The 27,420-nt window shown below is 38.9% G+C and overlaps 1 protein-coding gene across 2 annotated transcripts; it reads left to right on the top strand.

Moving 5' to 3' along the window:
* Nucleotides 1–2,842: 2,842 nt before the first annotated feature.
* myoz1.S (myozenin 1 S homeolog) lies at nucleotides 2,843–26,314 on the top strand. 2 transcript variants are annotated; one of them, XM_018226785.2, is made up of 6 exons: nucleotides 2,843–3,064; nucleotides 11,582–11,638; nucleotides 14,686–14,876; nucleotides 21,989–22,253; nucleotides 23,925–24,102; nucleotides 25,543–26,314. In XM_018226785.2, exons 2-6 carry the CDS (start codon nucleotides 11,626–11,628, stop codon nucleotides 25,772–25,774), a joined length of 879 nt encoding a protein of 292 aa, XP_018082274.1. In that variant the 5' UTR covers nucleotides 2,843–3,064; nucleotides 11,582–11,625; the 3' UTR covers nucleotides 25,775–26,314.
* Nucleotides 26,315–27,420: the final 1,106 nt, after the last annotated feature.

Raw genomic sequence — 27,420 nt, 5'->3', positions numbered from 1 at the left:
AGTATGGGTTTGTAAAACAGAGTACAGGTATGGGATCCGTTATCTGGACACCCGTTAACCAGAACGGAAAGGCAGTCTCCCATAGACTCCATTTTATCCAAATAATCCAAATTTTTTAAAATCATTTCATCTTTCTCTGTCATAATAAAACAGTACCTTGTACGTGATCCAAACTAAGATATAATTTTTTTAAAGGTTTTATTTATGCTTTTAACCATACAATAGTTGATACAGACAACAAAAGAGAACCATCACGTTGTGCATTAACAAGTTTTACAAAATTATACATATTAAACATTCCATATTGACATCTATTAAGTTTAGCTCAGTGGGTGGAATAGTGATGTGTGGGTCAGGGTTTTCCTGACCCGCACCCAACCCTAACCTGCCCTGCTGCAACCCGCACTCGACCCCACCCGCGCTTCCGGTGTCCTTTTATAGACCCACGCCGCCCGCTGATGATGACACAATGACGTCACAAAGGGGGCGTGGCGAGCAGACTCGAGACTATAAAACCGGAACCCGGAAGTCGGATGCAGGCATCTGAAGGTGGCGGGCGGGGAGAGCAGGAGAAGAGCTCCACCCGCACACCACCCGCGAGGAGCACTGCGAGGTCGACTTGTGCTGTTTTGATAATTTATGACGATCCCTAAGCTTAAGCACCCAAATGAAGCCCAGACCACACTAAGAATGTGCATAGTTTTGGTCTTGCAAAGATATTTAACATAGTTACAAGATGACAGCCCCCTGTGGCCAACTTTGAAAAGAAAAGTCATTTGTTTAATTAGGCTTCTGGTGCAGTAAGTTCATGCTTATGTTATAGTATACAAAATACAGCATTTCTAGCATTATTCTATTTTAGACTTTTGTTCCCCTTTAAGACCAATTCAGCAGCTTATCTTACCATGTATGGGGATCTCTGATGGCCCCACCTAACCAATATCTGGTCCCAGCAGCCACTAAACCTTTGCTCTTTGAAGCTACAATTTTATTGTTATTGTTACTTTTTTAATGATCTCTCAATTGATATTCTATTATTCCAGAATGTGAACACCAGCAACCATATAGTTTCTAAAATCCCAAACAATATCAATCTCTCTGTCTCTCCACATGCAGATGTAGTGGAACCAGCACTTATAGGTTGAACATGTATTTAATCACTTAATCACATCTTGATTATGTCCATACGATTCCGCCATGTATTAGTGGAAGATCGCTGCCAACCCTGACCTTAACACTTGCCACAGGGCACGGTGCCCAATTGTGGCCTGCCTCTTCAACAGATCACTGATGATCCAAAGATAAGGTCTCTCAATGGCAATGCCGCAAAAGCAGAATGCGATGCACAAAGTGCACTTTGTATGCTGTCCTGACAGTTATAAATTAACCGTCTTATGTTTAACTAGGTTACTGATTCAGTGGCACGTATTCCATACTCTTGTTCCAAATGTGTTAAGAATGGTAAAGTTCTGGACATCTTGGGCCCTATTTAACTAAAAATACAGAATATTTATTTTTAGGTAATTTTGGAGTATTTTAGGTATTTTATAGGTATAAAGAGCACACACATACCAAGAACATATACAGTCGTGTTCATAATAATAGCAGAATGTTTTGAAACATGAATAAAGCTCAAAATCCTTATAATAACTTTTATTTCCATGCAAGCAAATGTATTGGGAACACTGCACATTCTATTCCAAATCAATTAACTGTGTCCATTTTACAATTGGCAGGTTATGAAAATTTGTACAAATTTCTAGGAGTTTTTAGGGCCATGGTTTATGCGTTAGAACAGTTTTGCTAATGAAGGTGAAATTGCCCTATTAACTGTGAGTCACAGTTTTCCCAAGAGACTTGCTTATCTTAAATAGTTACAGTTGTTTCTTTGCTTATCTTAAATTGTTACAAATGAATCAAGGTGCAGCTGCACAGTGTTCTTGGCTCTCTGCCAAAAAGTCTCTTATTTTAATGAAATCAATTTCGACACATTCCTATAAAAATCATAAGAACGTGTCAGTATCGAGTAGTTGCTGCACCCGGAATAGTTCCGCTCAAATCCACCCCCCAGCCCCACAATCCTTTGTGCAGCCGTCCTGCTGATACTACTAACGGATCTTCTGCCTTGCTTGATTGATGCTGGGCTGGGGGAGTAGTGATCCTCCCATAGGCTGAAGCCCTGTCTTCATTCGTAATAAGTCTATGGAAGGATCATAGGTTAACGCAGGTTCGTTGGGCTGGGGGTGGCTTTGAGGGGAACTATTTCGGATGCAGCAACTACTTGATACTGTCATGTTCCTATGATTTTTATAGGAACGTGACGGTATCACTTTAAGTTACAGAAACTTTTTCTGGCATCAGTGCAGATCAAAGAGAAACTCTGGACATTTCAGTAAGAAACTGGGGACTGCAGGCTGAGCTGTCAAAATCTTTACAGAAAACGGGACAGTTGGGAGTTATGTATCCCCTACAAGTGGAAAAACTGGCTAAGGGGTGCATGGCTCTAGAATAAAATGACATTATGGCAATTTTATAAGCACATGTCTAAGATTATTTAATACTGTACCTAGCGACTGTAAATGTAACTCTTTTGTCACAGGAACTTGTTGCTCTTGTCTGTAGAAACTAAATCTAATGTGTATATAATTATTCAATAATTACCCAGACATTTGTTTAATTACATCTAAATAATGAAGTCTTCCACGCTGGTTTTATTTCTTTTTTACTCTGTGTGCTGAGATAGACACCAGGAATGCTGAGACCCACCTTTTTTCTCTTGCCTCCGTGCTACTGCTATATGAGATCCTCCTCACTCCTTTTACTATTAATAAACTTCAGGATGCCACAGCAACATCCAAGAGTCAAATGTACTGCACTTTGCATCAGCACTTTGAGCTGTGCAGATACCCCGGATACACGTCCTTCTTGTTGCTGCCCTCTGAGAGACAAGACACAACGGAGCCACATTAATTAAAAGGAAAGAATCCACAAGAGGACGTTTACAATTAATAACATCAAAGAAGCTCTCATCTCTCATAGCTGATCTCCAGTTCCATCAGAAAAAGTAAGCGCATCAATAATCAATTTTATTTCTATAAGTAACTAGAAAATAGCCAATTATCTTTCAAGGAAATTGTACATTTTTAAGAAAAAATAAAACAAATAATAAGTAAAATCCTTTTGGGCACTGTAGTTTACCAGCTGAAACTGAAGATCCAGCCAGTGAATACTGCTGACGCTGCAAAGTCATATTCTTGGGTATGAGATGTGTGTAGATTGCAGCCAAATGCTTTCCGGGTAATGTGAGATCTTCTTAAACTGTTTTACTAGGCTTTCTATCTGTTGACTACCTAGAACTTTTAATAACCTTCTAAAGTTCTTTTTATTTTTTTATCCGGAAATAGCAAAATATATATTTGTGCAACATTTTCAGTTTGTAGGGTGATCAAGACTGATTGGACCTACCTTTTTCCCTCCTTCCTCCATGTTATTGCTTTTTGAGCTTTCCCAAGTGATTAAATTAAGTACTATATCTATTTATTGAAACAAGGGGTTTGTGGAGAGTTTATTTTCCTGTAAGTAAGCTGGTGCAAAAATATCAGGCAGTTACACTAAGGACTACATTCCTCCATGGGCAAAAAGAGCAGAAGGAGTGTAACTATTTCTGGCAAAACTGGTAACCTTGCTGTAATTCTAACCCTAACACTGTTGGCAGTCTTTTTGCAGGGAACATATTCCCAGATAAATAAAGAAGGCACAAGGTTGTTGGTCAAAATGTAAGATTCTGTCATCACATTTCAATAACCCCATATATACCTCTTACCTCTTATTAACTTTAATAAACTGCTTAAATTACAGGAAGATTTTTTTTCATATATAAATGTGCAATGTTCAGTTACCACAAACACTATTATTATTCCTGCATTTGCAACAAAATCAAATTTAATTTGACTGTGCATCAGATATTGGTATAACAGATTCCATTTTGAAAGGCTAATTACTTAGATGTAGTAAGTAAAGATCTGAAACCGTTTATTTCAAACTTGTTTTCTTCTGTAATTTTAAAAAGGCTCCAGGAATTGGATAGCACTTCAGGCTTGTGCTTGTATTTCTAATAAATAGAAACTTATAAAGAGAAAAACTGTGATTTGGTTCTCTGTTAATAATACTCATACAACCTGGGCTGCCATCAGGGGGTCACAGGGGGACAGTCCTCCCAGACCCGGAGGATTTTCAGCTTTGCGGGGGGCCCGGCCGTGCCGCAATTAACAAATTTTGCAGTCGAAATTTACATTGGTTGTGTCCCGTGCGTACGCATGACGTCAGTACGCACGGGCGCAACTCTATTTAAACTGCCGGCAGCCTGCCGCCTGCACACAGAAGATTGAAGACGCGTCTGGAGAAGGAGCTTCTTCCTGGAGATGGAACTGCTTTCTGGAAACGGCGAAGACGCGGAAGACACCGCTGGAGGAAGAAGAAGACTGCACAGGAGAAGGAGAAGAAGTCACCACTGGAGACCCCCAGTTGCAGGTAAGTGCCACTGACCACCAATGTGAGCCCCTGATCCCACCATGCAGTGCCACTGACCACCAATGAGCCACTGACCCATGCTGGCCCCTGAATCCCCCTGTGGGCCCCTGAAACCCATGTGGGCCCTTGAAGCCCCATGTGGACCCCTGAAGCCCCGTGCAGGCCCCTGAAGCCCTAATGTGGGTCCTTGAAGCCCCAATGCGGGCCCCTGAAGCCCCAATGCGGGCCCCTGAATCCCCCAAGGAAGGCCCCCTGATCCATAAATGCAGGGCCTCTGAACCATCAATGCAGGGCCAATGATCCCCCCCATGCAGGGCCCCTGATCCTCCCAAGGAAGGGCCCCTGATCCATCAATGTAGGGTCCCTGATCATCAATGCAGGGCCCCTGAACCATCAATGTCCATATGACCTGGTGGGGGCGTGGTTAAGGGAGGCGTGGTTAAGGGAGGCGTGGCAAGGGGGCCCAGAAAATTTTGTTGTGTGGGGCCCCGTGATTTCTGATGGCGGCCCTGAATACAACTAATCTAGTCTCAGTTTTTAAGGTAGTTGTGTTGGCCAAATACTTCCAGTGTCACATTTCTAGCTCCCCTGGGGACTTGGCAGAGCTATTACTATACATTGTGTATACATGATTGGGCAGACCCATTTGGCACTTTCTGTAGTGCACAGATTAAAAAATAAAACTTGATATGAAACTCCCATATATAGTATAGGTATGGGACCTGTTATCCAGAATAATCAGAACCTGGGGTTTCCAGATAAGGGATCTTTGTAGTGTAGTGGCACCCATGAAGATTTGTCGCCCGCTATTTTTAGACGTGACTTCAGGCGTCACACCTCCTGAAAATGCCTCTCTGTTGCAGGTAACTGAAATCGCAGGTGGTATACCCAACTGAAGATGTTTACAGAGGAAAATTTGGGTGATTTAGTGATCAGTTGGACATACCGCCAACGATGCTATTCCTTGCAATGAAGAGCCATTTTCGGGAGATTGTCGCCCGGAGTCCCTTGGGAACAAAAAATTGTTCCACAAAAGGATACAGTTGAACCATGTTCAGGGGTTAGCATGGATAGATTTAGGGGGCTGGAATAATAAAAAGGCCTAGGCTATATTTTGCAATCTAGCCATTCCAGTATATGGATGAAGAAGTTTGAGAAGCCATGAAACGCTTTAAGCGTGTGTTCTCTTTGTTTTATGACTGATTTTACAAAGCATTCACTTGTGTGCTCTGTGAACAATATATTTGCTCTGCAAGTTGGCAATGCATGCCAAGTGATGTGCTCCCCTTATTAGTGACTATATACAGTATATACCAATGAATGGTAAGTAACTGTTCTGGGCTTGAACTGCAGACAAGCAGCCATCTACCACCATGTTGTACACTGCCATACGACGCATATTAATGGCTGCAAATCTGAAAATAATGGCAATTCAGTGAGATGATTGCATTAATACAATTGGGTGGCCTGTGAGCTAAACTGATTGTTAAGCCAAAAGGAACCTAAAGGGAGGTGCACCCCTATCATTTCCTATTTGCCAATAATATGTCAAACACAGACCGGGATCATCAGAATAAGAGAATGGGATTCCACAGGTGTCTTCTTTGAATGAAAGCAAATTAAATAAACAATTGTGTACATATTCACTTTTGAAAATATTCAACAGAAAAACGTATAAATGAAAATATTGAAACTGTTAAATTTACAAACCTTAAGTCCCCAAGTGGTCTGCCTGTTGGCCAGCTATCATTATCTTTCATCGCTATAACTGCCCAGATACAAACATGTCTTGAACATATACCCAGCTAACAACTTCATTTCATTCCCTGTAATACATTTCATCAATGTGCTGAACACTGTACAAAGCAAGAAATGACTAAACAAAAGTGTGAAAGGGTAGAAATACTGCTAGTAACTCTCAAATACCCAATGGACAGACATACATACTAGCTTCACAAAGATCTTGTGGATTGGGGAAAACTGGAGGGCCTCAGGTCCAATCATATCCTTAATAATGACAGAAGCTGAAGGAAATGGTATTAATTAGCATGTTTTATTTCTTTTTACAGTTATCTTCTTCTGCCTCTTTTCAGCTTTTAAATGGGGGTCACTGACCCAGGGGGCTAAAAATCTATTGATCTGCCAGGCTACATTTTTATTGTTATTATTACTCTTCATTGCTTATCTTCCTATTCAGTCCCTCTCCTATTCATGTTTCAATCTGTTATCAAACTACTACCTGTTATTAGGGTAAATTGGAAATTTTTTTTTAGAAAATCACTGAGAATGGCTAAGAGGTTGGAGGAGTGTTTAAACTAGGCAAGTGGGGGGTGGGTGAGATAAAGAATTATGGGGAAGCTAGGGTAGACGGGGCAGTGGGGTTAGTAAGGGGTCATGGGGGAGGAGTAAGGGGGGCATACAGTTTACCAGCTAAGGAGGTCCCTCTGTTACAAGGAAAACAGAATAATACTAACTTAACGTATAATTCTTCACTAAGTACCGTAATGCAAATTTCAAAAGTAAAAGTAGTAACCTCCGCTGTATGCTGGCAAATGCACGGAGTTTGTCAGGTAAAATGGGAGACCTGGAATTAATTGCATGCTCTAAAAATTATGATATAATTGGTATCACTGAGACCTGGTGGGATGAAACATGTGACTGGATTGTGAATTTAAATGGTTACACCCTTTTTAGGAGGGACAGAGGGTTTAAAAAGGGTGGAGGAGTGTGTTTGTTTGTAAAGCCTGAATTAAAGCCATGCGCTAAAGAAATAACAATAGCTAGCACTGGTGAGGGTGTAGAATCACTCTGGGTAGAGATTTTGACTGGGCAAAAGGTAACAAAAAGAATTATCATTGGTGTATGCTATAAACCACCTCGTATAAGTGTCGAGTATGAAGCCCAGCTACTCTTGCAGATACAAGCGGCTTCACAGCTGGGTCAAGTTGTTGCTATGGGTGACTTCAATTATCCAGACATTGACTGGGGTAATGGGGTTGCTAAGACAGAAAAAGCTAGTAGGTTTGTAAATATGCTGAATGACAACTTTTTATTCCAGCTCGTTCAAGAACCTACTAGGAATAACTCTCTTTTGGACCTTGTAATAACTAACAATACTGAACTCATCTCTAACATTTGTGTGAGGGAGCATTTAGGGAATAGTGATCATAACATGGTCTCCTTTGAGATTCTGTTGCAGAAGCAATTCTATAAGGGAGTAACTAAAACACTAAATTTCAGACGTGCAAACTTTGACAGTATAAGGGCATCTCTGCAACATATTAAGTGGGAAATGCTTTTCTCAGGGTTAAACACAGAACAAAAATGGGAAGTCTTTAAAATGCTGCTTAATAAATATACTTGTCAGTATATTCCACTTGTAAGCAAGGAATGTCGTTGCAAAGCAAAACCTTTTTGGTTCAATAGAAGCGTTGGTGTTGAGGTGGGTAAGAAAAGACGTGCTTTTAAGGCTTTCAAGTTAGCTGGGACAGCCAAATCATTTATAAGGAACGAGGAGGCCAATAAATCATGCAAAGAAGCTATAAGGCAAGCTAAAATTGCTATAGAAAAGGATATTGCAGCAAGCAGTAAAAAAAATCCAAAATTATTTTTTAAATATGTTAATAGTAAAAAAATTAAGCAGGAAGGGGTGGGACCCTTACTATCAGAGGGGGGTCAGCTGGTTGATGAAAACAAAATAAAAGCGCAGATTCTGAACTCATATTTTTCATCTGTCTACACAAATGAGGAATCAGTAAGTGAAGGTTTCCTTCTTAACAGTCCCAATTCTAGTAATACAACTAATGATGCATGGTTCACACATGAAGAAATTCAAAAGAGATTAGAACATGTTAAGATTAACAAAGGTCCAGGGCCAGATGGTATTCATCCCAGGGTAATTAGCGAGCTTAGCTCTGTGATTGCCAAACCTCTTTACTTAATTTTTCAGGATTCATTGAGATCTGGCATAGTGCCGAGAGACTGGCGAATTGCTAAAGTGGTGCCTCTATTCAAATAAGGATCCCGTTCTCAGCCTCAAAACTATAGGCCAGTTAGTCTGACGTCAGTGGTAGGAAAGCTTTTCGAAGGGTTAATAAAGGATAAGATACTGGACTTCATAGCAAATCATAATACTATGAGTTTGTGCCAGCATGGTGTTATGCGTAATAGATCTTGCCAGACTAACTTAATTTCTTTTTATGAGAATGTAAGTAGAGACCTCGATTCTGGGATGGCAGTGGATGTGATTTACTTAGATTTTGCTAAAGCATTTGATACAGTGCCACACAAAAGGTTACTGGTTAAATTAAGGAATGTTGGCCTGGATAGAGAACTGGCTAAAAGATAGACTACAAAGAGTGGTGGTAAATGGAACATTTTCTAATTGGACCAGTGTTGTTAGTGGAGTACCGCAGGGCTCTGTACTAGGTCCCTTGCTTTTCAACTTGTTTATTAATGACCTGGAGGTGGGCATTGAAAGTACTGTTTCTATTTTTGCAGATGATACTAAATTGTGCAGAACTATAGGTTCCATGCAGGATGCTGCCACTTTGCAGAGTGATTTGTCTAAACTGGAAAACTGGGCAGAAAACTGGAAAATGAGGTTCAATGTTGATAAATGCAAGGTTATGCACTTTGGCAAAAATAATATAAATGCAAGTTACACACTAAATGGCAGTGTGTTGGGAGTTTCCTTAAATGAGAAGGATCTAGGGGTCTTTGTAGATAACACGTTGTCTAATTCTGGGCAGTGTCATTCTGTGGCTACTAAAGCAAATAAAGTTCTGTCTTGCATAAAAAAGGGCATTAACTCAAAGGATGAAAACATAATTATGCCTCTTTATAGGTCCCTGGTAAGGCCTCATCTGGAGTATGCAGTGCAGTTTTGGACTCCAGTCCTTAAGAGGGATATAAATGAGCTGGAGAGAGTGCAGAGACGTGCAACTAAATTGGTTAGAGGGACGGAAGACTTAAATTATGAGGGTAGACTGTCAAGGTTGGGGTTGTTTTCTCTGGAAAAAAGGCGCTTGCGTGGGGACATGATTACACTTTACAAGTACATTAGAGGACATTATAGACAAATGGCAGGGGACCTTTTTACCCATAAAGTGGATCACCGTACCAGAGGCCACCCCTTTAGACCAGAAGAAAAGAACTTTCATTTGAAGCAACGTAGGGGGTTCTTCACAGTCAGGACAGTGAGGTTGTGGAATGCACTGCCGGGTGATGTTGTGATGCTGATTGAGTTAATGCCTTTAAGAATGGCTTGGATGATTTTTTGGACAGACATAATATCAAAGGCTATTGTGATACTAAGCTCTATAGTTAGTATAGGTATGGGTATATAGAATTTAATTAAAGTAGAGAGGGGTGTGTGTATGGATGCTGGGTTTTCATTTGGAGGGGTTGAACTTGATGGACTTTGTCTTTTTTCAACCCAATTTAACTATGTAACTATGTAACTGTCTGCATTAAACTGAACATTAATAAAAAGGTGAGCTACCCCTTTGAATGGTCAAATCAGTTCTAATGAACAAATACATTTGTTCTGATTGAGAATGCCAATACATTGAAACACTTTTCAAACTGTCAAGAAAATTGCAATTGCACCGAACCCAGGATTTATTATGGAATTCAGCCAAATCCCAGTACTTTTTGCAGGATCTAAATGAATCTGAATTCCAGGTTTTTCACCTAAACTGAATCCAAGCCAATATAACTTTTGACCTAAAAGACAAAAAATTAAAAATCATTAAGGAGTGGGTAGCTATTTGCTGTCTTTTCTTAAAAAATGCACTGTATATACTGTATATACTTATCAGCATTTTGCGGGTTATTCAACAGCTTCTCAAAGGGCACCTGTTGGGCTAAAATATTATCCCCAACCAAAGGTGCCGTCTAATAGAGCCCACACTCCGGTTGGGGGTAACAGTAGCTTTTTTTTTTTTTTAAAAAAAAGGTCAATAGGGAGGGAGCTCCCGGTGCGAATGGCCATGTCAGTAAAATCACATGCGCAAATGTGCTTCTTACATCATGCGCATGTGTTTAATGAGCAGATCACGCCACTCGCTCATTAGGTGGATGCGCGTGTCCCAACATGGATGCTTGTACCGGGAACTGAGCACTGGCAGGGGCAATTTTTAAAAAAAAGCTACTGTTACCCCCAACCGAAGTGTGGGCTCTATTAGCATGCATCTTTGGTTGGGGATAACATTTTTGCTCAGCAGGTGCCTTCATATAAAAATTTTAACTTTGATGAAATTCCACTGCTGGCAATTCCTCAGGAAATCTGTTTGTATAAATCTTCCTTAACCCTCACAGTATACAGTAACTGAAAGGGAGAATATATTGTTAGTATAAATTGGTCATTGTCTGTTTTTTAAACAGCAGGTAAAAGGCTTAAAGGAATTGTTCAGTGTAAAAATAAAAACTGGGTAAATAGATGTAAAAATGTTTCTAATATAGTTGCAAACTCAGTGAACAGTTTTGTCCCGGGTGGCCCCCCTTCAAGTCGCTGACTAACTCGGAGAAAGTAGTTTTCTGTTCTGTTATATTAGACATTCCCTCATTCCAGCCTTTATATATTACATTTTTGGCTAACTAACTATATCAGAAAATGTTTTTATTTTGCACAGCCTATCTATTTAACCAGTTTTTATTTTTACGCTGAACTGTTCCTTTAAACTAATTGTGTGCAAAAACATTGCACCTTTGCATATTTACATTAATACCCACAATAAGAAGTCTTCATATTGTATGGATTGCCTCATTATATGCAATTTTGTTTTAGCTGATGCAATACTTGGGAATTTGGTAAAATCTGAGTATGCAAATTAGATTATGCTTTTGTTATAAATGATGTGCATTGTTAATAATAAATGTAAAATCCATCAATAATTCTCATTGTTACTGTTGTATACTGAAAACACATATAGTGAATATTAACATTATTCTGTTACTAGCATATATGCTTATGACAGTAATTATTAGATTGTTATTCACGACTTCTTTGATTTAAGGAATTAAGAATTTGTTGTAATGCCACTGGCAGGAACCCCAGCTCCAAACAAGAGGAAAAAGTCAACTAAAGTCATCATGGAGATAAATCGTGAGTTTTTTCATCACAGATTGGGATACCTAATAAGTGGAAAAGCATGCGTCATACTTATTGGTCTGATTGTTATATTCTTGTACAGTATTCTACAAGCACTTTTTTTTAAAAAAGTGGAATCTAGGGAATTATAGTAAAGGGAGTATATCCTTATTTATAAGTACTTTTATTTTCCTTCCAGTTTCCTTCAACTAGCTGATGTGCTTAAAGGAGAAGGAAAGCTACAAGTGCAAGCTAGAATGCTATATTTATTCTGTAGAATGTTTCACCATACCTGAGTAAAAAGCTCTAGAAGCTCTCTGTTTGTTTAGGATAGCAGCAGCCATATCAGCTTACCGTGACATCACTTCCTGCCTGAGTCTCTCCCTGCTCACTTATAGCTCTAGGCTCAGATTACAGCAGAGAAGGGGGAGGGGAAGAGTAGCAAATGGAGCATGTTCACACCCAGGGCAAGGAGGTTTAAGCCGAAGGCAGGAAGTCTGATACAGAAGCCCAAGTGTACACAATAGAAGGAAATAAATGCTGTGTTTCTTTTGACAGAGGACTCAGAGCAGCACTACTTTGAGGGTTTACTGGTATATTTAGGTGGACCTTTCTGATAAGGCTTACTTAGTTTTAACCTTTCCTTCTCCTTTAATACATATTTGCACACATATGTAAGAGCAGAAGCTGCCCTACTTCTCTAATGCCCCAGCATACAGTCTTTGTCTCTGCTCATACACAAGTAATGCTGGGCCAACAGGGAAGGGCACCCTAGGCAAGCCACCTGGGGTCCTCCATCCTGGATCACCACTACACTCACAGTGCACACAAGGAATAACTGCCACCATCCTTATCCACAGATACAGGTAAGCTAGAACAAGGGGTAGGCAGGTAGAAGACATATGTGCTTTTTGCCCCTCTACTGTTGCTCCCTGGGCGTGTGCCTCTTCTGCCTACCCCTAGTTCCAGCCCAATACACAAGCCCAGGTCTATCAATTACTATTCTTGTTTGTGCCTATGTTTAGTCATTGTTTCCAATCTGTGTTGTGCATTATCAATGTGTCGGCCAGGATACTCACAGAATGTGACCAAATAAAAACTGTAATTGACAGAGCCCTGTTAGAAAACAATATACCACACCTTTACAGTACAGCAAATATGAGGAAAATAAATGTATATTATAAATACTGTATATATTCCCATTAATGGAAGCAGCTGGTACAAATAACTTGCATGTGGGTCAGGGTCAATACAGCTTATCTGCTTGTGTGTTTGTTAGAGAATGAGCCCAGATCCATGTTGCTTCACTGACTGTTCTTGGATTTGGGCAAGGGTGTCAATTTGGAAATCACCTGTCTGCCTGAAGCATTATAAAACCAAACTCACTGCCTGTGTGTGGGCTTGCTTTCACTCAAAGAAACTTAAGTATGGTTGCTTTTGTGCAGTAACATTGTTTTTGTTGTTTAATTTTTCCCTGCCCTGCCACTTTTCTAAATCATCAGGCTTCAGGGCTGTGATATAATACAATAAAGGGTTTTAGACCACTGACTCTTTTTCATATGAGCGTGAACCAAAATCCCATGGCATGCATTGCATTTTACCATACATCTGTGTGTTAATGGATCACATGCATCTCTGCAGGTGAAAATATATATAATTTCCCTCTTGCTTTCCAACTAGTATTTCTGTCTTTTTGGCTGTCTATCTGCAAGTTTCATTATCACCACCCACAGTCCTCCTATTGTATTATAATAAACAAAAAGATGCCAAAAGGGTGCATGGCTTAGCATATGGGCCAGTGCAAGATCACTCGGGGTGAGGCCAGCTGAATATAGCAGTAAATGGAAGGAAATGAAACCTCTTAGGTTTACTCATAGTAACCTTTAATAAAATGTACTTGTATGGAATATGGGTTTTTCTGTAATTTAGGTCAACATAACTTACAGTTCTAGGACTTGAAGCCTTCTGATTTCCAGAGAATCTGGGCATTGCTGACCATGTCTGCTCCAGTTTACATTCTTTTTCTGCTCAGTTATCATTAAGTACAAGTATAGAATCTATCAGTTGCAATGCTTGGGAGTTGGGATATTCTGGATAAGGGATCTTTCTGTGATTTGGATCTCCATATTATAACTATGGTATAAATCATTTGCATTTTAAATAAACCCAATAGGATTGTTTTGCAACCAATGTGAATTCATGCAGCTTAGTTACCAGCTAGGTACTGTTTTATTATGACAGAGACATAGTAAATCGTTTTTTACTTTATTGGCATTGGCCAAGAGAGGGCTTTCTAGATAATATATTTCTGGATAAGGAATCCTATACCTGTACTGATTAATTATTACAGAGAAAAGACATTTCTGAGAAAATACAAAGAAAATTTTTTCAATCATTCTGTATAATGGGTTTATGAATAATAGACCCCATGCCTGTACAGCATAGCTATTGTACTCCTCTATACTATATAATCCTATGTAATTCTGCATAGTGGACTTTTGAAGGTTTTTTTTTACTAAAGTAAAGTGGTCTGAGTTTTAAAGGGGAAAACCCAATTTTTTTGTATAAAAAAAAAATTTTTTTTTGTGATATATTAAACTCAGAGGCTGCTTAAAGTCCGCATAAAAAAGTACTCCATCTGAAACCTGCATAGACCATGTAGAAGTCAATGGCAGCTGTCCTGTTCACAACTGGAAGATGATTTGCATTGGGTTTAGTACAATAATCTAAATAATTCATGGCAATAATCCAAAAAAGGTCAGAGTTTTCAGATTTCAAATCCGAAAAAAAATCATATAATTTGGAGTTTTTCAAAATTTTATCGTCTTTCTTTCTGCATCAGATATTTTCGAGTTCATTTATTTATAAATAGGGTAAAAATGTGGATGGGAGTTTGGTCGAAGTGGTTTTAAGAAAATAATGAGAAATTTGGGGATTTTAAATAAACCCCTTAAACACGGAAATCTGTGTTATATGCTGATGGACTTGCTTGTATAACTTCATATTCCATGTTCATGTTCCATGTTAAACCATCAAAATGTTCATCTTGTTCTATATTGCAGCATCAAGAGAAGGAGAGGTAGAAACCTCCAAACTCAATTTAGGGAAAAAGATCAGTGTTCCCAGAGATACCATGCTGGAGGAACTATCCTTGCTCAGTAACAAAGGATCGAAGATGTTTAAGCTTCGTCAAAAGAGGGTGGAAAAATTTATCTATGAAAACAATCCTGATGTATTTTCCGACAATTCCGTGGTAAGACGACTAGATAGTTTATAGGAAATGTAAATCAGAATTGGTTTATTCATTGCTTTATTCATTCAAACAAGCAATGTTTTAAGAGGTTTTAAAAAGGGAACCTAAATTGAATTTGTGAGGTTTGTGAGGTTTTATACTTTTTTATACTTTGAGTAATTCCACAATTTAAAAAATGTTTGCTTATTTATAGAAAAATCTGAATGTAAAAAAGTCAACTGAATACAATTGTGAAAAAAGCCTTGAATTCTTCAAGTTTACAATTTCAAATTTTCCAGTTTATAGGCTTTTAAAACTCGAACTTGTTTGTTTACAAACTCAAAAATCTCAAAATAAAAAAATGGCTTGAAATTTGCCACTGATTCCCACCCTGACTTCTACATGACCTCGCCAACTTTTAGAAGCTAATTTTTAACATTTTAGTTTTCTCTGAATCTCTCGGGTGTATCTCCGATATCTTAGAAATCAGAGATACCGAGAATACCATGCCACAGCATTAAATGTGTTATAGACCCACATTGTAACCAAATTTGTTCACCTATTTGTGCAATATAATAAAACTAATTCTGAAAGGAGAAAGATAGAATCACTGGGGTTATGAAATCGTTAGACACAGGGCCAGGTCAGGCAAAGCCGGCCAGCCACCCCCCAGGCACCGACCGGGTGCGAAGGAGTGAGAGGAGACCAAGGGGAGAGTGACGGAGAGGAGGGGACAGCGATAGAGGGGAGAGCGACAGAGGGGAGAGGAGGGGACAGCGAGGGATGGTGACAGGAGGGAGGGGGGGCGATGGAGGGGTGGGTGACAAAGGGAAGAAAGGGGAGTAAGACAGAGGGGTGTGGACTAGGGGTAGGCAGAAGACAATTTTAGAGGTAGGTGCCCAGCGCCCACTATCATTGCACCCTAGGCAGTACCTTTCTTCTATGTCCAGGAATCCCCTGTGCCACCCTGAGTGAGCACATTACAGAACCTTTTCAACATATCTGTACTACCCATGTACACAGCATCAACAGGGCACATGGGATGCCTGGGACAAGGAAGCATCTAGAATCATTGGCACCCCCTATTAATTCTACCATTCCTTCTCCTTTAAACATGAAGTGTTAAAGGGGAAGTATACCTCTTTGTTGAACATGAGTTTAATACATACAGCTTGTGCTGAACATACTTTCCTCCAAATATTTTTATTAAAAGAATTGTATGTTATTTGAGCCAAATAGGGCAAACCGGGAAAGTTGCTCCATGTTTGGTCCTTGAGAAGTAGTTAATTAGATTACCAGTGCACAAATAATAGACTCTTGTCACAACATAGACACAGATCTGTCGGAAAGGCACAAGGTTCCGGACCTAGGACAAAACAAATTTAGAGCCTGCATGCTGCCCAGCCGCATATGCACCTGGAGCACTGGAAAGTGGGGCGCACAGGAGGTTTTTACTGTTGTTTAAATCTTCCTTGGGCCAGTCCCCATAGTTTTGGCAGGAATAACAAACTAAGGAGTGGGTGTGGGTGGAGGGAAGGTAGGGCTGTGGGAAGTGATAGTTTTCTGATCAGGCAGCTGGCATAGGGGTGCATACTTTTGAAATCTTGCCCTGATGACAGTGGGTGAAAGGAGAGGGTTGTATTGTATACTGATAATGTTATCTACCAAGGACCAATTTCCCTGTTTCCCAGTTGTCCTGTGTAGCTCAAAAAATATCTACCAAGGACCAATTTCCCTGTTTCCCAGTTGCCCTGTGTAGCTCAACAAATAAAACTTGTTTTGGTATGTTCAGCACAAGCCCTACTTTCAGAACTCATGCTGAACAAGGGAGGGCTGTTATACTGCCCCTTTAAGTTGACAAATTGCACCAACTATATTCCCAGGAGGCAGGGGCATGGACATGAACAGAAAGCTGAGTTTGGAAGTTGTCTAAGAATAAAGCAACATAACTAGAGGCTGAGAGTCAGTGACACTAAAGAAGAAATCCTGCAGTGGTTCAGGGAGCTCCCTTTCAGGATTTTGGAAATAGAAACACATGTGTTGGCCTCAATCATTTGCTTTAGACAACCTGGGGGCCAGAAGATATTCAGCCTTTACTTTCAGTGCCATCCTATTTCTAACATATTTACTTTAGTGAGATTAATAATAATACCAAATTAATCTGCTGGGAAAAGAAATGCTTCCTGCAATTTACTTGTGAAAATATAATAAAATAGCAAAATACATGTCAACATATTTAAGGTGCAGAAAACAGAGGGGGAGCATGCAGGCACACAAATATGTGTCTTATAGGGGCTAAAGGCTAATTTACCAAATTCTATTTTACTACTATTCTTCGAATTCTGCATTTTTTTCACTCTACAACTTGCCTTGTGATAAATTAGATGTTCAGGAAGAATTCCATTCTTAACCATGAATAGCTGATCAAGAAAGGTCACTGTATGTAACATAATATATTTAATAGTTTTACCTGGTCAGTTAAGTAATGTTTACAGTACAGCTTTAATCTCCCACAAAAACAGAATTTCAAACCTACTTCACTGCTATACTAGGGTGTATTTTCACTTTTAGCATGAAAATTAAAGTGTCAGTATCAATATAACTATCCATATCATCTTCATGACAAGATTTCCAGGCGGTAACGTATATATGTGTGTGTCTGTGTGGGGGGGGCTGTAGCTTTAAAGTCATATAGCTGTGCAGGTTCATTTTTCTTTAACTCACAACATGGCAAAATGTCTCAGGACCAGCCAGAGAGAAATATTTACTTAACTAAGCAGTTATGTTCTGTCTTGTTATTTCATAGGTATAGGCTAATGTAATAAAAAGTCCATAGCAGCCAATCAGATGCTTGTTTTCAAGCTACTGACCAGTAAATGCTACCAGCTGATTGATTGCTATGTATTACATACTAGAACATTACATATTGCCTCTCTGGGGCAAAGCAACCAGATCTCTGTTTAGACCCAAAACAATATCTCAAAAATGGCCAAGGAACGACTTTGTTATGTTCCAGCTTGTAACATCAATAGAATGAAATAATTTCTCAGTGTGGACTCCGGAGACTACACTGACATATGCCCAGTCTTGAATTCATTGTTGTGGGGTTACTCTTTTTGTACCAGACTGCATCCTAGATATCTGTGTAGCATCTCCTGGAGACACCCCTGTTCTTTTCACACTCCGTTTCACTCAGCACCTTGCACTTGATTAAAAATTGATACAAGAAGCAGATCCCAGCTTGCAAGAGCACAGGGGACTGAGGAGTCATGCAGGAGTTATCCTTAGCGAGTGATTCTTGTTAGGAAGACTACATGATTACTGAATATAACGGCTTTACATGGGAGCAAACGCCTAGTGCCAATAGACATTATCCCTGAATACAGATATTTGTTTGGACCCTGAACCAAGCTAGATCTCCATAAATCCAGTAAGTGGGAAATGATACCAAATATTTATTGATTACTGTTGCTCTGGATGGAAGCAACGGGCTCTTGATACCAGAATATAACAAGATAAGGGTAACTATACCAGTTTATATTGACTTCGCAAGCTAGATCTCCTCCAGTGCTAGCAACTAAGGATAAAAAGTTCCATTTTCTCTTTGTGATAAAATAAAATAGCAGGACTCTTGTCTTTACAAAACTTGTACATTTGGCGTATATCATATATGGGTACAATCTTAATTTAACTCAACAGGAAAACATTAAATATTTCCAAAATATATCATTGGTTGGTATAAAGTGTCTTGAAAAAAAAAGATAAAAATGTTTATGTGATTTTTCAGGGGTAAATAGGAGTCCCTTACAACACTGAATGCACATGCTACTGTATAAACTGTAAACTGTTCCCTATGCAAGAAAAATAATTTTAAAGCTGAACACCCTTCCTCCCCAAAAAAGAAACAATTTGAGAAATTGGAAGTTGGTTTGCCTTTCAGTAGATGCGTATCTTTTGTACACACATGGCATGGGTGTGTTTATATATATATGTATATGTATATATATATATATATATATATATATATATATATATATATATATATATATATAGTCCATATGGTGGCACACTGCTTATCTGTTTGTTACCCAGGTGCACGGTAAAAAAAACATGTAGCATTCAAAAAAATCAGCAACACTGGGATTTTAGTGAAACAAGTAAAAAGGTTATATTAATGAGTGCATATACAGCCAACGTGACGCTTCAGTTCCCTCTGGGACCTTTCTCAAGGCAACCACACCCTACACTTCATCAAGTTTAAATAGCCAATGATACCAAATTAATTAAGGAAGCAACATCTCCTCAATAAAGTAACTAGTACATTATTTGTTATAAAATTCATATACATTATCACTTATAGTTTAAAGGTGATTAATCTATATATATATATATATATATATATATACATATATATATATATATATATATATATATATATATATATATATATATATATAGCAGTAATGTAACTAGGTGGGGGCGGCCGTGCAGCTCGGGCCAACACCCCCCTCTATATTGATTTTTTTTAGGGTCTGCAGCCGGCTACTTCGGTGCGCGATCTGCCGCCGGTAGTTCTGCTATTGATATACAGTATATATATATATATATAATTTCATATAAGGGAGATAGCTCATGGCAAAAAAGTGGGTCCCAGTCAGGGGCTCCATGACAGATGGGGACCCAGAAAGATGCATAGTTCTAAGTCGCCAATTGAGAAGGGACAGAACTTGCAGGGGAGTGGATACAAGGTCAGACAGGGCCGGCCAGACACTGGGGGAAAAACCCAAGAAAACCCAGAACCACTCCCCCAGCTGGTAAATGAGTACACCAGCATTCCCCCCATCACAATCGTGTCTGCAAGGGGGAAGTGAGCTACTCAGTTTGGTTTGTGTGTGTGTGGGGGGGGTGGAGCTGGAGCTGTAATTCGTGACTCGGGTGGGGGGCCCTGAGGCAGCAGCTCCGGTAGGCTCTGGACTTTGGGTTTGGGTGAATAGTGGGCATGATATCATCAGCATAATAGGGTGTGGTTGGGCAGATTAGGGACATCTCCCAAATGCAAGTCAGATATCCATTTTTTATTGGAGCCCCATTTTAGTTAGTAGGACCCACTGCTCTGGGGGGGGGCAGGTGGATAGTAGACTAACTGAGAACCTTGAGATGAGAGTCCTTCTAACCATGGGGTCCCATGACCCCTGTTATAAGGGCTAGGTTTTTCTTATCTGTAAAATTAACCATAGTTTCCTAGTTAAATAATGCTTTGTACTGACAAAATATTGGGGACTTTGAACCCAAAAAGTCTAAAATCAAGTGCCCTAATTGTATGAACCAAGATACTGTGGAGCAACAATTTGTCTGGCAAAAAGAGGTTAATGTTGATCTCCATGTCTCTAGGAGTTTATTCAGTAACCCTATCCCTAGTGCTAATAATGTTGTGCTGATTAAGTTGCACCTTAAAGTGGTAATGTAATTAAAAAGTGTTATTTAAAATGCTGTTTAAAATGTTTAGCACTGCTCGCAGTGTAAAATCACTCTCTGGTGAATATAACATTGCTCAGTATTGATGAGCAAAGGTAAGCATTAATACCTGCTCTGGAGTTTCGTTAAATATTTTGCGATTTTGATAATTTTATTACATACTCATACTCACATACATACACATATTTAGCAAAAAAGCTATTTGTTCACAAACATTGCGAAGAAGTAGTTGAGGTCTGTAATCGGTCAAAAAGAACACAAACATGGTCGCTAATGTTCACAAAACGTTTTTGCACTAATAAAACATAATTCCATTCCCCCTTTAGTGTTACAGCACAATGATAACAACCAAGCAGCCAACTTTTGACCAAGGCAGACAACTACATGCAGGAATACAGGGAGTGAAATATTTTTTTTGTTTAATTTTGCGCTGTAAATAATATAAAACAGTTTAAATTTGCTGAACTATACACATTTTTTTCTTTGCACCTTTCACTCCCCTCCTATGAACATGTTCTGCTGTGCTGTTCCTGCCATCCAGCAGTCAGTGTTATATAATCCCAGTGAGTCTGATGGCTTTTACTTCTTGTATTTCTGTCTATATTTAGCTGTTGGAACAGATGGTCTAGGAGACAGTATACAGTTTTTCTGTGCTTGCAAAGTCTACATTTCAGGGCAGCATTACTAAGGCTCTAATGGTAAATTCGAATTTTCTAATTTTTTCTTTGGTCAAAACTCACAATTTCGAATTTAAAACCCACCAGCTCGAATTTGAATGTGATACTTATCACACTTTGACCCTGGAAACAGTTCTAATTTGATACTTAGCCACCTAAAGCCTGCCAAATTCATGTAGAAGTCAATGGCAGAGTTCTGTTGAACCATCTGAAGATGTTAATAGCCTTCCTGACATTCAGGAAAACTCTAATTGAATTTGATTCAGATTTTTGGGTCATTCCTATTCGATCGGATGTTAGACGTTGGAGTTTAAAAATTCACGTAACTTTGAAATTCGACCTTTGATAAATAATGATAATGATGATAATCCCCTTAAATTGTCAAAGGCAAAATGTGAGTTGTTAGTGGGTGAGAGTTTAAAAACCCCTTCAGCAACATTGGCAATAATTCCAATTTGGTTAAAATTTGCTGGGTGCTCAGCAACTATACTGGTTTGAAATATTTTATTTGGTTTTCACAATAAACCATAAAAATCAATGTGATAACAAATAGAATGCAGAATAAGAAGATTACTCAGCAACTATTGGTGATTTGCGTGACACCAGAACCCCATAACAATACGGCTGTACCCAACATTCAATTTCTTCATCTTCCAACAGAAAAACAGCATGGGGATACATTTTTGGATTCCATCTCATAGGTTTAATTAGCTATAGCAACACTGTGGTGTGAGTGAATGTGGGCACCCACATTCCCTTGCAATATTTTAGTGCAATGTGATTCCCTTAGCACAATGCTATCAAAATGTTTTCATACAATGGGCCAATTACTAAAGATCAGGTAACCCAAGATGTCAATTAACCTCTTACCCTAGGGAAAAGGGACAAAACTTCACTTAACTGCACATTAAATTCTGTGCTTGTTACGTGATAATTGTAGCAATAAAAATAATATATTAAGCTACACTGTTTCTTCCATAGGATCACTTCCAGAAATTTATACCAACTGTCGGTGGGCATTTAGGGGTTGGAGGACAGACAGGTGTTGGAGGAGGTGGCTATGGTTTATCACATGGCAGTGGTCAGATGTTGTCCAGTATTTCAGGGGGACAACATGGATCTGGGGGTCAGCAACCTCCTGTACCCCCACCAAAGCCTGGAAGTAAGAGTGCTCCTGGAGGCCAGTCTGGAACTGGTGGAAGTGGTGGACAAGATTCAGGGGTCGTTGATGGTACTGAAGGAAAAGGTAATCAGCATTATACATATACTGATTTAATAGTATTTCTATAAAAAATGGGGAAAGTTGTGTTTACCAAACATTTTAAATCATTAGGCATGGATGCAATAAGGATGTGACCACAACATTCATACAAACATAGAGGCAAGAGGTCCCCTGCGCTCACCATAATCAATATGCTAAGGATATTAAAGGGGAACTATTGCAAAAATGAAAATTTAATATAAGCTTCATCATACTGAAAAATAAACTTTCTAAATACAATCAATTAAGTATTCTGTTCAGTTTCTGAAATAATCAAGTTTATCTTCACTATCCCTCTCTCAGCATCTGTTTCTCTTCATTCTCTCTTCATACAGGAGTTGAGTGTCAGATTATCATTGACAGTTAGATCCAATATATCTTAAAGGGGGGCTTCCTTTCCTAGCAGAAGTATTAAAGCTTACTCAAATAACTGATTCCAGTACAAACAAAATCAAACAAAATCAAACAAAATAACTGCTTTTTGCACAAATCTTGCATATAGAGAGTCAAGATGTCTGGTGATTTTAATAGAGTGAGGTCTAATACATCTTCTAGGCAAAAGGAGCCCCCCTATAAGATATATTAGATCTAACTGTCAATCTGACACCCAACTCCTGCATGGAGAGAGAATGAAGAGAAACAGATGCTGAGAGAGGAGTAGATAAACTTGATTATTTCAGAAACGGTACAGAATATTTAATTGATTGTATTTAGAAAGTTTCTTATTTCAGTATGATTAAGCTAATATACCATTTTAATTTTCGTGATATTTCCCCTTTAAGATATTTTGTGCATTAAGCTTCCCTTTAAACAAATTAGGCATTGTTTGTACATATATTGCAATATATTTAACTGGACAATTATGTCAAAGTCATCCCTGGTCTTGCCAGTCCTACACTCACCTTCATGTGATTCATTAATAATTCTGCTGTTACATTTTACAATTTACAGAGGGACTAAGTTTTACTTGCAACTTGTTTACTGTCAAAGTGAACAATCCCAAATGGTTGACCTTTTTATTGGCCACTACTGGAATCACCTGACTGGGAATAATTGGAGCTAAAACATGGTGCTGGCCATTGTTCCAATTTAAACTACAACAAAAAAGGGAAAGTTGTGCTCTCCATTACATTTTAAACCATTGGTGCTGGGTATAATAAAGCCCTAGGCCTTTAGCAAAAAGAGTGAATGTCAACCAGGAACAACGCAGACTTTCTGCTTTTTTTATGAAGCAGTGTTAATCCAAAAATTGATAATACACCAAAAAGGAACAATAAGTGAGCAGTGATTAGAATTTTTACTTGTCTCTTAAATTATATCTGGAGAAGACAAGAGCATTACCTGGAAACACAACAGCAAAATAGTGGTTGCTATTGTGTACACTAATTCAAATTTAGTTCCCTTTAGTGCCTAAAAAGCTAGTATTAGATTGTTCTAAATACCACTGTTTTTGTTTATCCCCATTTTTTCTGCAAATCTTTTGAATATTGCCAAAGCATCCTTGTACTTGTTTGATTCTTAAAAGATGTTTTGAGAGATGAAGCATCCCATTATGTACTTTGTAAAGCCAGATCTATGGTCCTAAAAGAAATTGAGCAGACCATTTGCGACAATCATGCTTATCATTTTATCAGTGCCTTTTCGATATCATTTCAGAAGGCCAGTCAGGTCAGCAGGATGGAGGAAGCACAAAGCAGGTCACTGTCTTTAAGACATACCTCTCACCCTGGGACAAGGCTATGGGTGTTGACCCTAAGCAACCAACAAATATTAACGTCAATTTACTAGAGTATGACATAAAGGCAGAACTTTGCAAATATAAGTCATTTAACAGGTAAGGAAAATAATACAGTATTGCAAGACTTGTGGGGTGGGTAGTGTGTTGGTGCTGTGTCATCAACTCAGACAGACAGTTGCGAACTAAACACCCCCAAGAAAAACCAGACAGGTGACAACCCTAGGAGCATGATGGGGTAAAGGAGTTTTATTGAAGCTCAACCTTCAGAAATAATGTATACTGAAACTTTAAACAGGCTTTTTTAAAGTTTAAGGTGATTCTTTAAGAACCATTTACTTGTGGGACCTGGAATACAAGTTATACAATGCCATGCTATTTAAAGGCTACTTTTATTTTTACTGATTATTTGTCTTTATGCCACGTACAGTTAATTTTATAAATTTATGTATATATATATATATATATATATATATATATATATATATATATATATATATATTTTAAAGGTAACATTTTTATTGATTTTTTATAACAAACATACAGCCAAGACCATTACAATTCAGGGTATATAATAGGTGGAAACAACAGCGAATAATACATCAATAGCATATAAACAATATTCCAATACAGTAAGGAGCTCCAACAAAATTGGAGTGAATTTTTTGTTTAGATCCGCCTCAAACCATGGAGTCCAGATTTTTTCATATTTGGACTGCGTCCCTCTGGCTTCATAGGTCAGTTTATTTAGGGGGATAGCATTATGAACCAATTGTTTCCATGTTTTGACCATTAGAGGTCGGGGCCCATCCAGTGCATGGCTATGTTTTTCCTTGCATAGAATAGTAGTGAACGGTATCTATTTCTAACATATTTGGACATTACAATATCATCTAGGACTCCCAGGAGGGATATAAGAGGAGAGACTATTGTTGGGAAGTCAAAGTGAATTTATATATTTTTAATCAAAGCCATATAAATATTTGTTAATAAAATATTTGAACATGACAGTGCCACAAAGGCTTGAATCATCAATGGAATTGGGCAGACTTATATCACACTAGCCTCAGGTAGATTGTTTCTGGCGGATCCCACAGTTTTTTGCGGGTGGCCCAGCATTGGGCAGTTACACCAATGCTGCCTCCTATAACATTTATGGAAACCATGTCACAATAGGTAATGGTGGTTTTGTTCCTAAAATGCACACATGGGACTTTTCAGGCTGGAAACCACCTACACTAGCCGTTACAAGCTGTGTTTCTTAAGAGTCAATTCGAGGAGGCAGTGAGCAGTTGTGACATAAGCCTGAAGGTCGCAGTATGACATGAAAGCGTCTATAAAAGGAGAATGCAGATAGTCTATAGACAGCTAGGCTATTGCCAAAGCAAGCCCACAGCTGTAACCTATTCTTGGTTGAAGTATGGTGGGCTTGCCTAGTTGCCTAGGAAGTTCTTACCAAACAACCTATACATGACCTCTAGATATCTAGGTTGCGTGTGAGAAAGCTGAAAATAGCTTAACAACTTTTTATTATTTTAGGAGTGCTATGCCTTACGGTGGGTATGAGAAAGCAACCAAGCTTATGACTTTCCAGATGCCAGAATTTGATGCCTCACCTGCAGAACCTGAGCCTGTAGTTGTCATCAATCAAGATGTCACCAACAGACCTTCTTTCAACAAGACCCCGATTGGATGGCTAGGATCTGGTGATAACACAAACTACATCATTGATATTGCTGTGCCTGTGGATGGAGAAACAGAAGAACTCTAAACTCATACATCCAAAGAACCTGCAGCCTGTTGGTGTATGAAAACTGAAATGTGAAAAGTTCCACTGGCCTCTGTATCATAACATATTGTAAACACATTGGTGGTTGATCCCTGAAATATCTGTGATACAAGCAATGCATTGCAGTATGCTGTGATGATTTAGCAGTCAATGGCCCAGGTCATACTTAAACCATCCAAACCAACTCCCTGTTTAGAAAATGGGGCAGATCACATAACAACCAACTATGCCACACTCTAATGTGCCTTGTATTAAATGCAGCCAAGCTCCTTTAAGTATGTTTATGAAATATTTTTTGTTATGGTGGTATTTGTTCATTTGAAAGTTAGTCAGAGTTGGAATTGGGAGAGGAAAATGGAATAGACATGGTAGGGTAGTGGAAGGGAAGGGAAAAAAAAGCTTCATGTTTTGTGCACTGTGGCAGCGATAAAAAGGACAGTCTCCAAATAAGTCATGCTGTATGGTTGATTTTTTTTTCATTAGCGCAATATGTTAAACTGAATAAACGTTTACAACATCAAACAACGCATTTAAGTTTTACGACAACGGGAAAACAACACTTTAGGGCAAATGTATTAATTTTGGAGTGCAACAAAAACAATTTGTGCATATTTCTCCTGAGAGGATGGATTGCTCTCAATTTCTTTTCCAGTCTTAATATGGTAACATATCATCCTTATATTATAGCTGGGCAGAACATTTTGAAAAAATTACTTTAGAAACGGAACATCCCCCTTACTTTCTGCAGAACACACTTCATGGGGATTTGGCAAGGTTAGTGGGAGAGATTCTGAAACAGGGTCTAATAGGAAACCTAAAGGAAAACTATACCCCCAAAATGAATACTTAAGCAACAGATAGTTTATATCATATACAGTGGCATACAGGCCCTGATTTGTGGTGAGGCCCGGACCTAGGGCGGCAAAATTTTAGGGGAGGCATGCCGCCCTGCCGCATCCTTAAGGAGCACTGGGTGCTCCGGTACTTAAGAGCGCACTCGTCTGCGCACAGGGGTCGTCGCTAGAACTGTGCAGCAACGGGAGGACACATACGTGAATCGTCTGGCACTCTGGCCTCGGGGCGCCACTTGCATAAATCCGGGCTTGGTGGCATATTAAAGAATCTTACAAAACTAGTAAATATTGCTCTTTTACATCTCTTACCATGAACCACTATTTCATGATTGTCTCTGTGCTGCCTCAGAGATCACCTGACCAGAAATACTACAACTCTAACTGTAACAGGAAGCAAAAGACAGAACTCTGTCTGGTAATTGGCTTATGTAACCACCTAACACATATGGTTTTTGGTTTGTTTGTGTGCAGCATGAATCCTAGGATATGAGGGAGCAGCCCTTATTTCTTAAAATGGCAATTTTCTACTACTACCACCATATTATTATGAAAACAGTTTATTTACATGAATCAGGGTTTTACATATCAGCTGTTTTGTGCAATATCTTTTTATAGAGTCCTACATTGTTTAGGGGTATAGTTTTCTAAAAATGAAAAAAGAAATCATGTTTCCTATAATACAAACACACATATTAGAAACAATTTATTTTATGCACAAGAACACAGAGGATTTGGAAAGTTCGATGTCCCCTTAACTCGCATATAGCAAATACA

The sequence above is a fragment of the Xenopus laevis genome, chromosome 7S, assembly GCF_017654675.1.
Source record: "Xenopus laevis strain J_2021 chromosome 7S, Xenopus_laevis_v10.1, whole genome shotgun sequence".
NCBI lineage: Eukaryota > Metazoa > Chordata > Amphibia > Anura > Pipidae > Xenopus > Xenopus laevis.
Note: the sequence above shows the minus strand (reverse complement) of the source record. Positions and strands in the feature narration are given on the sequence as shown.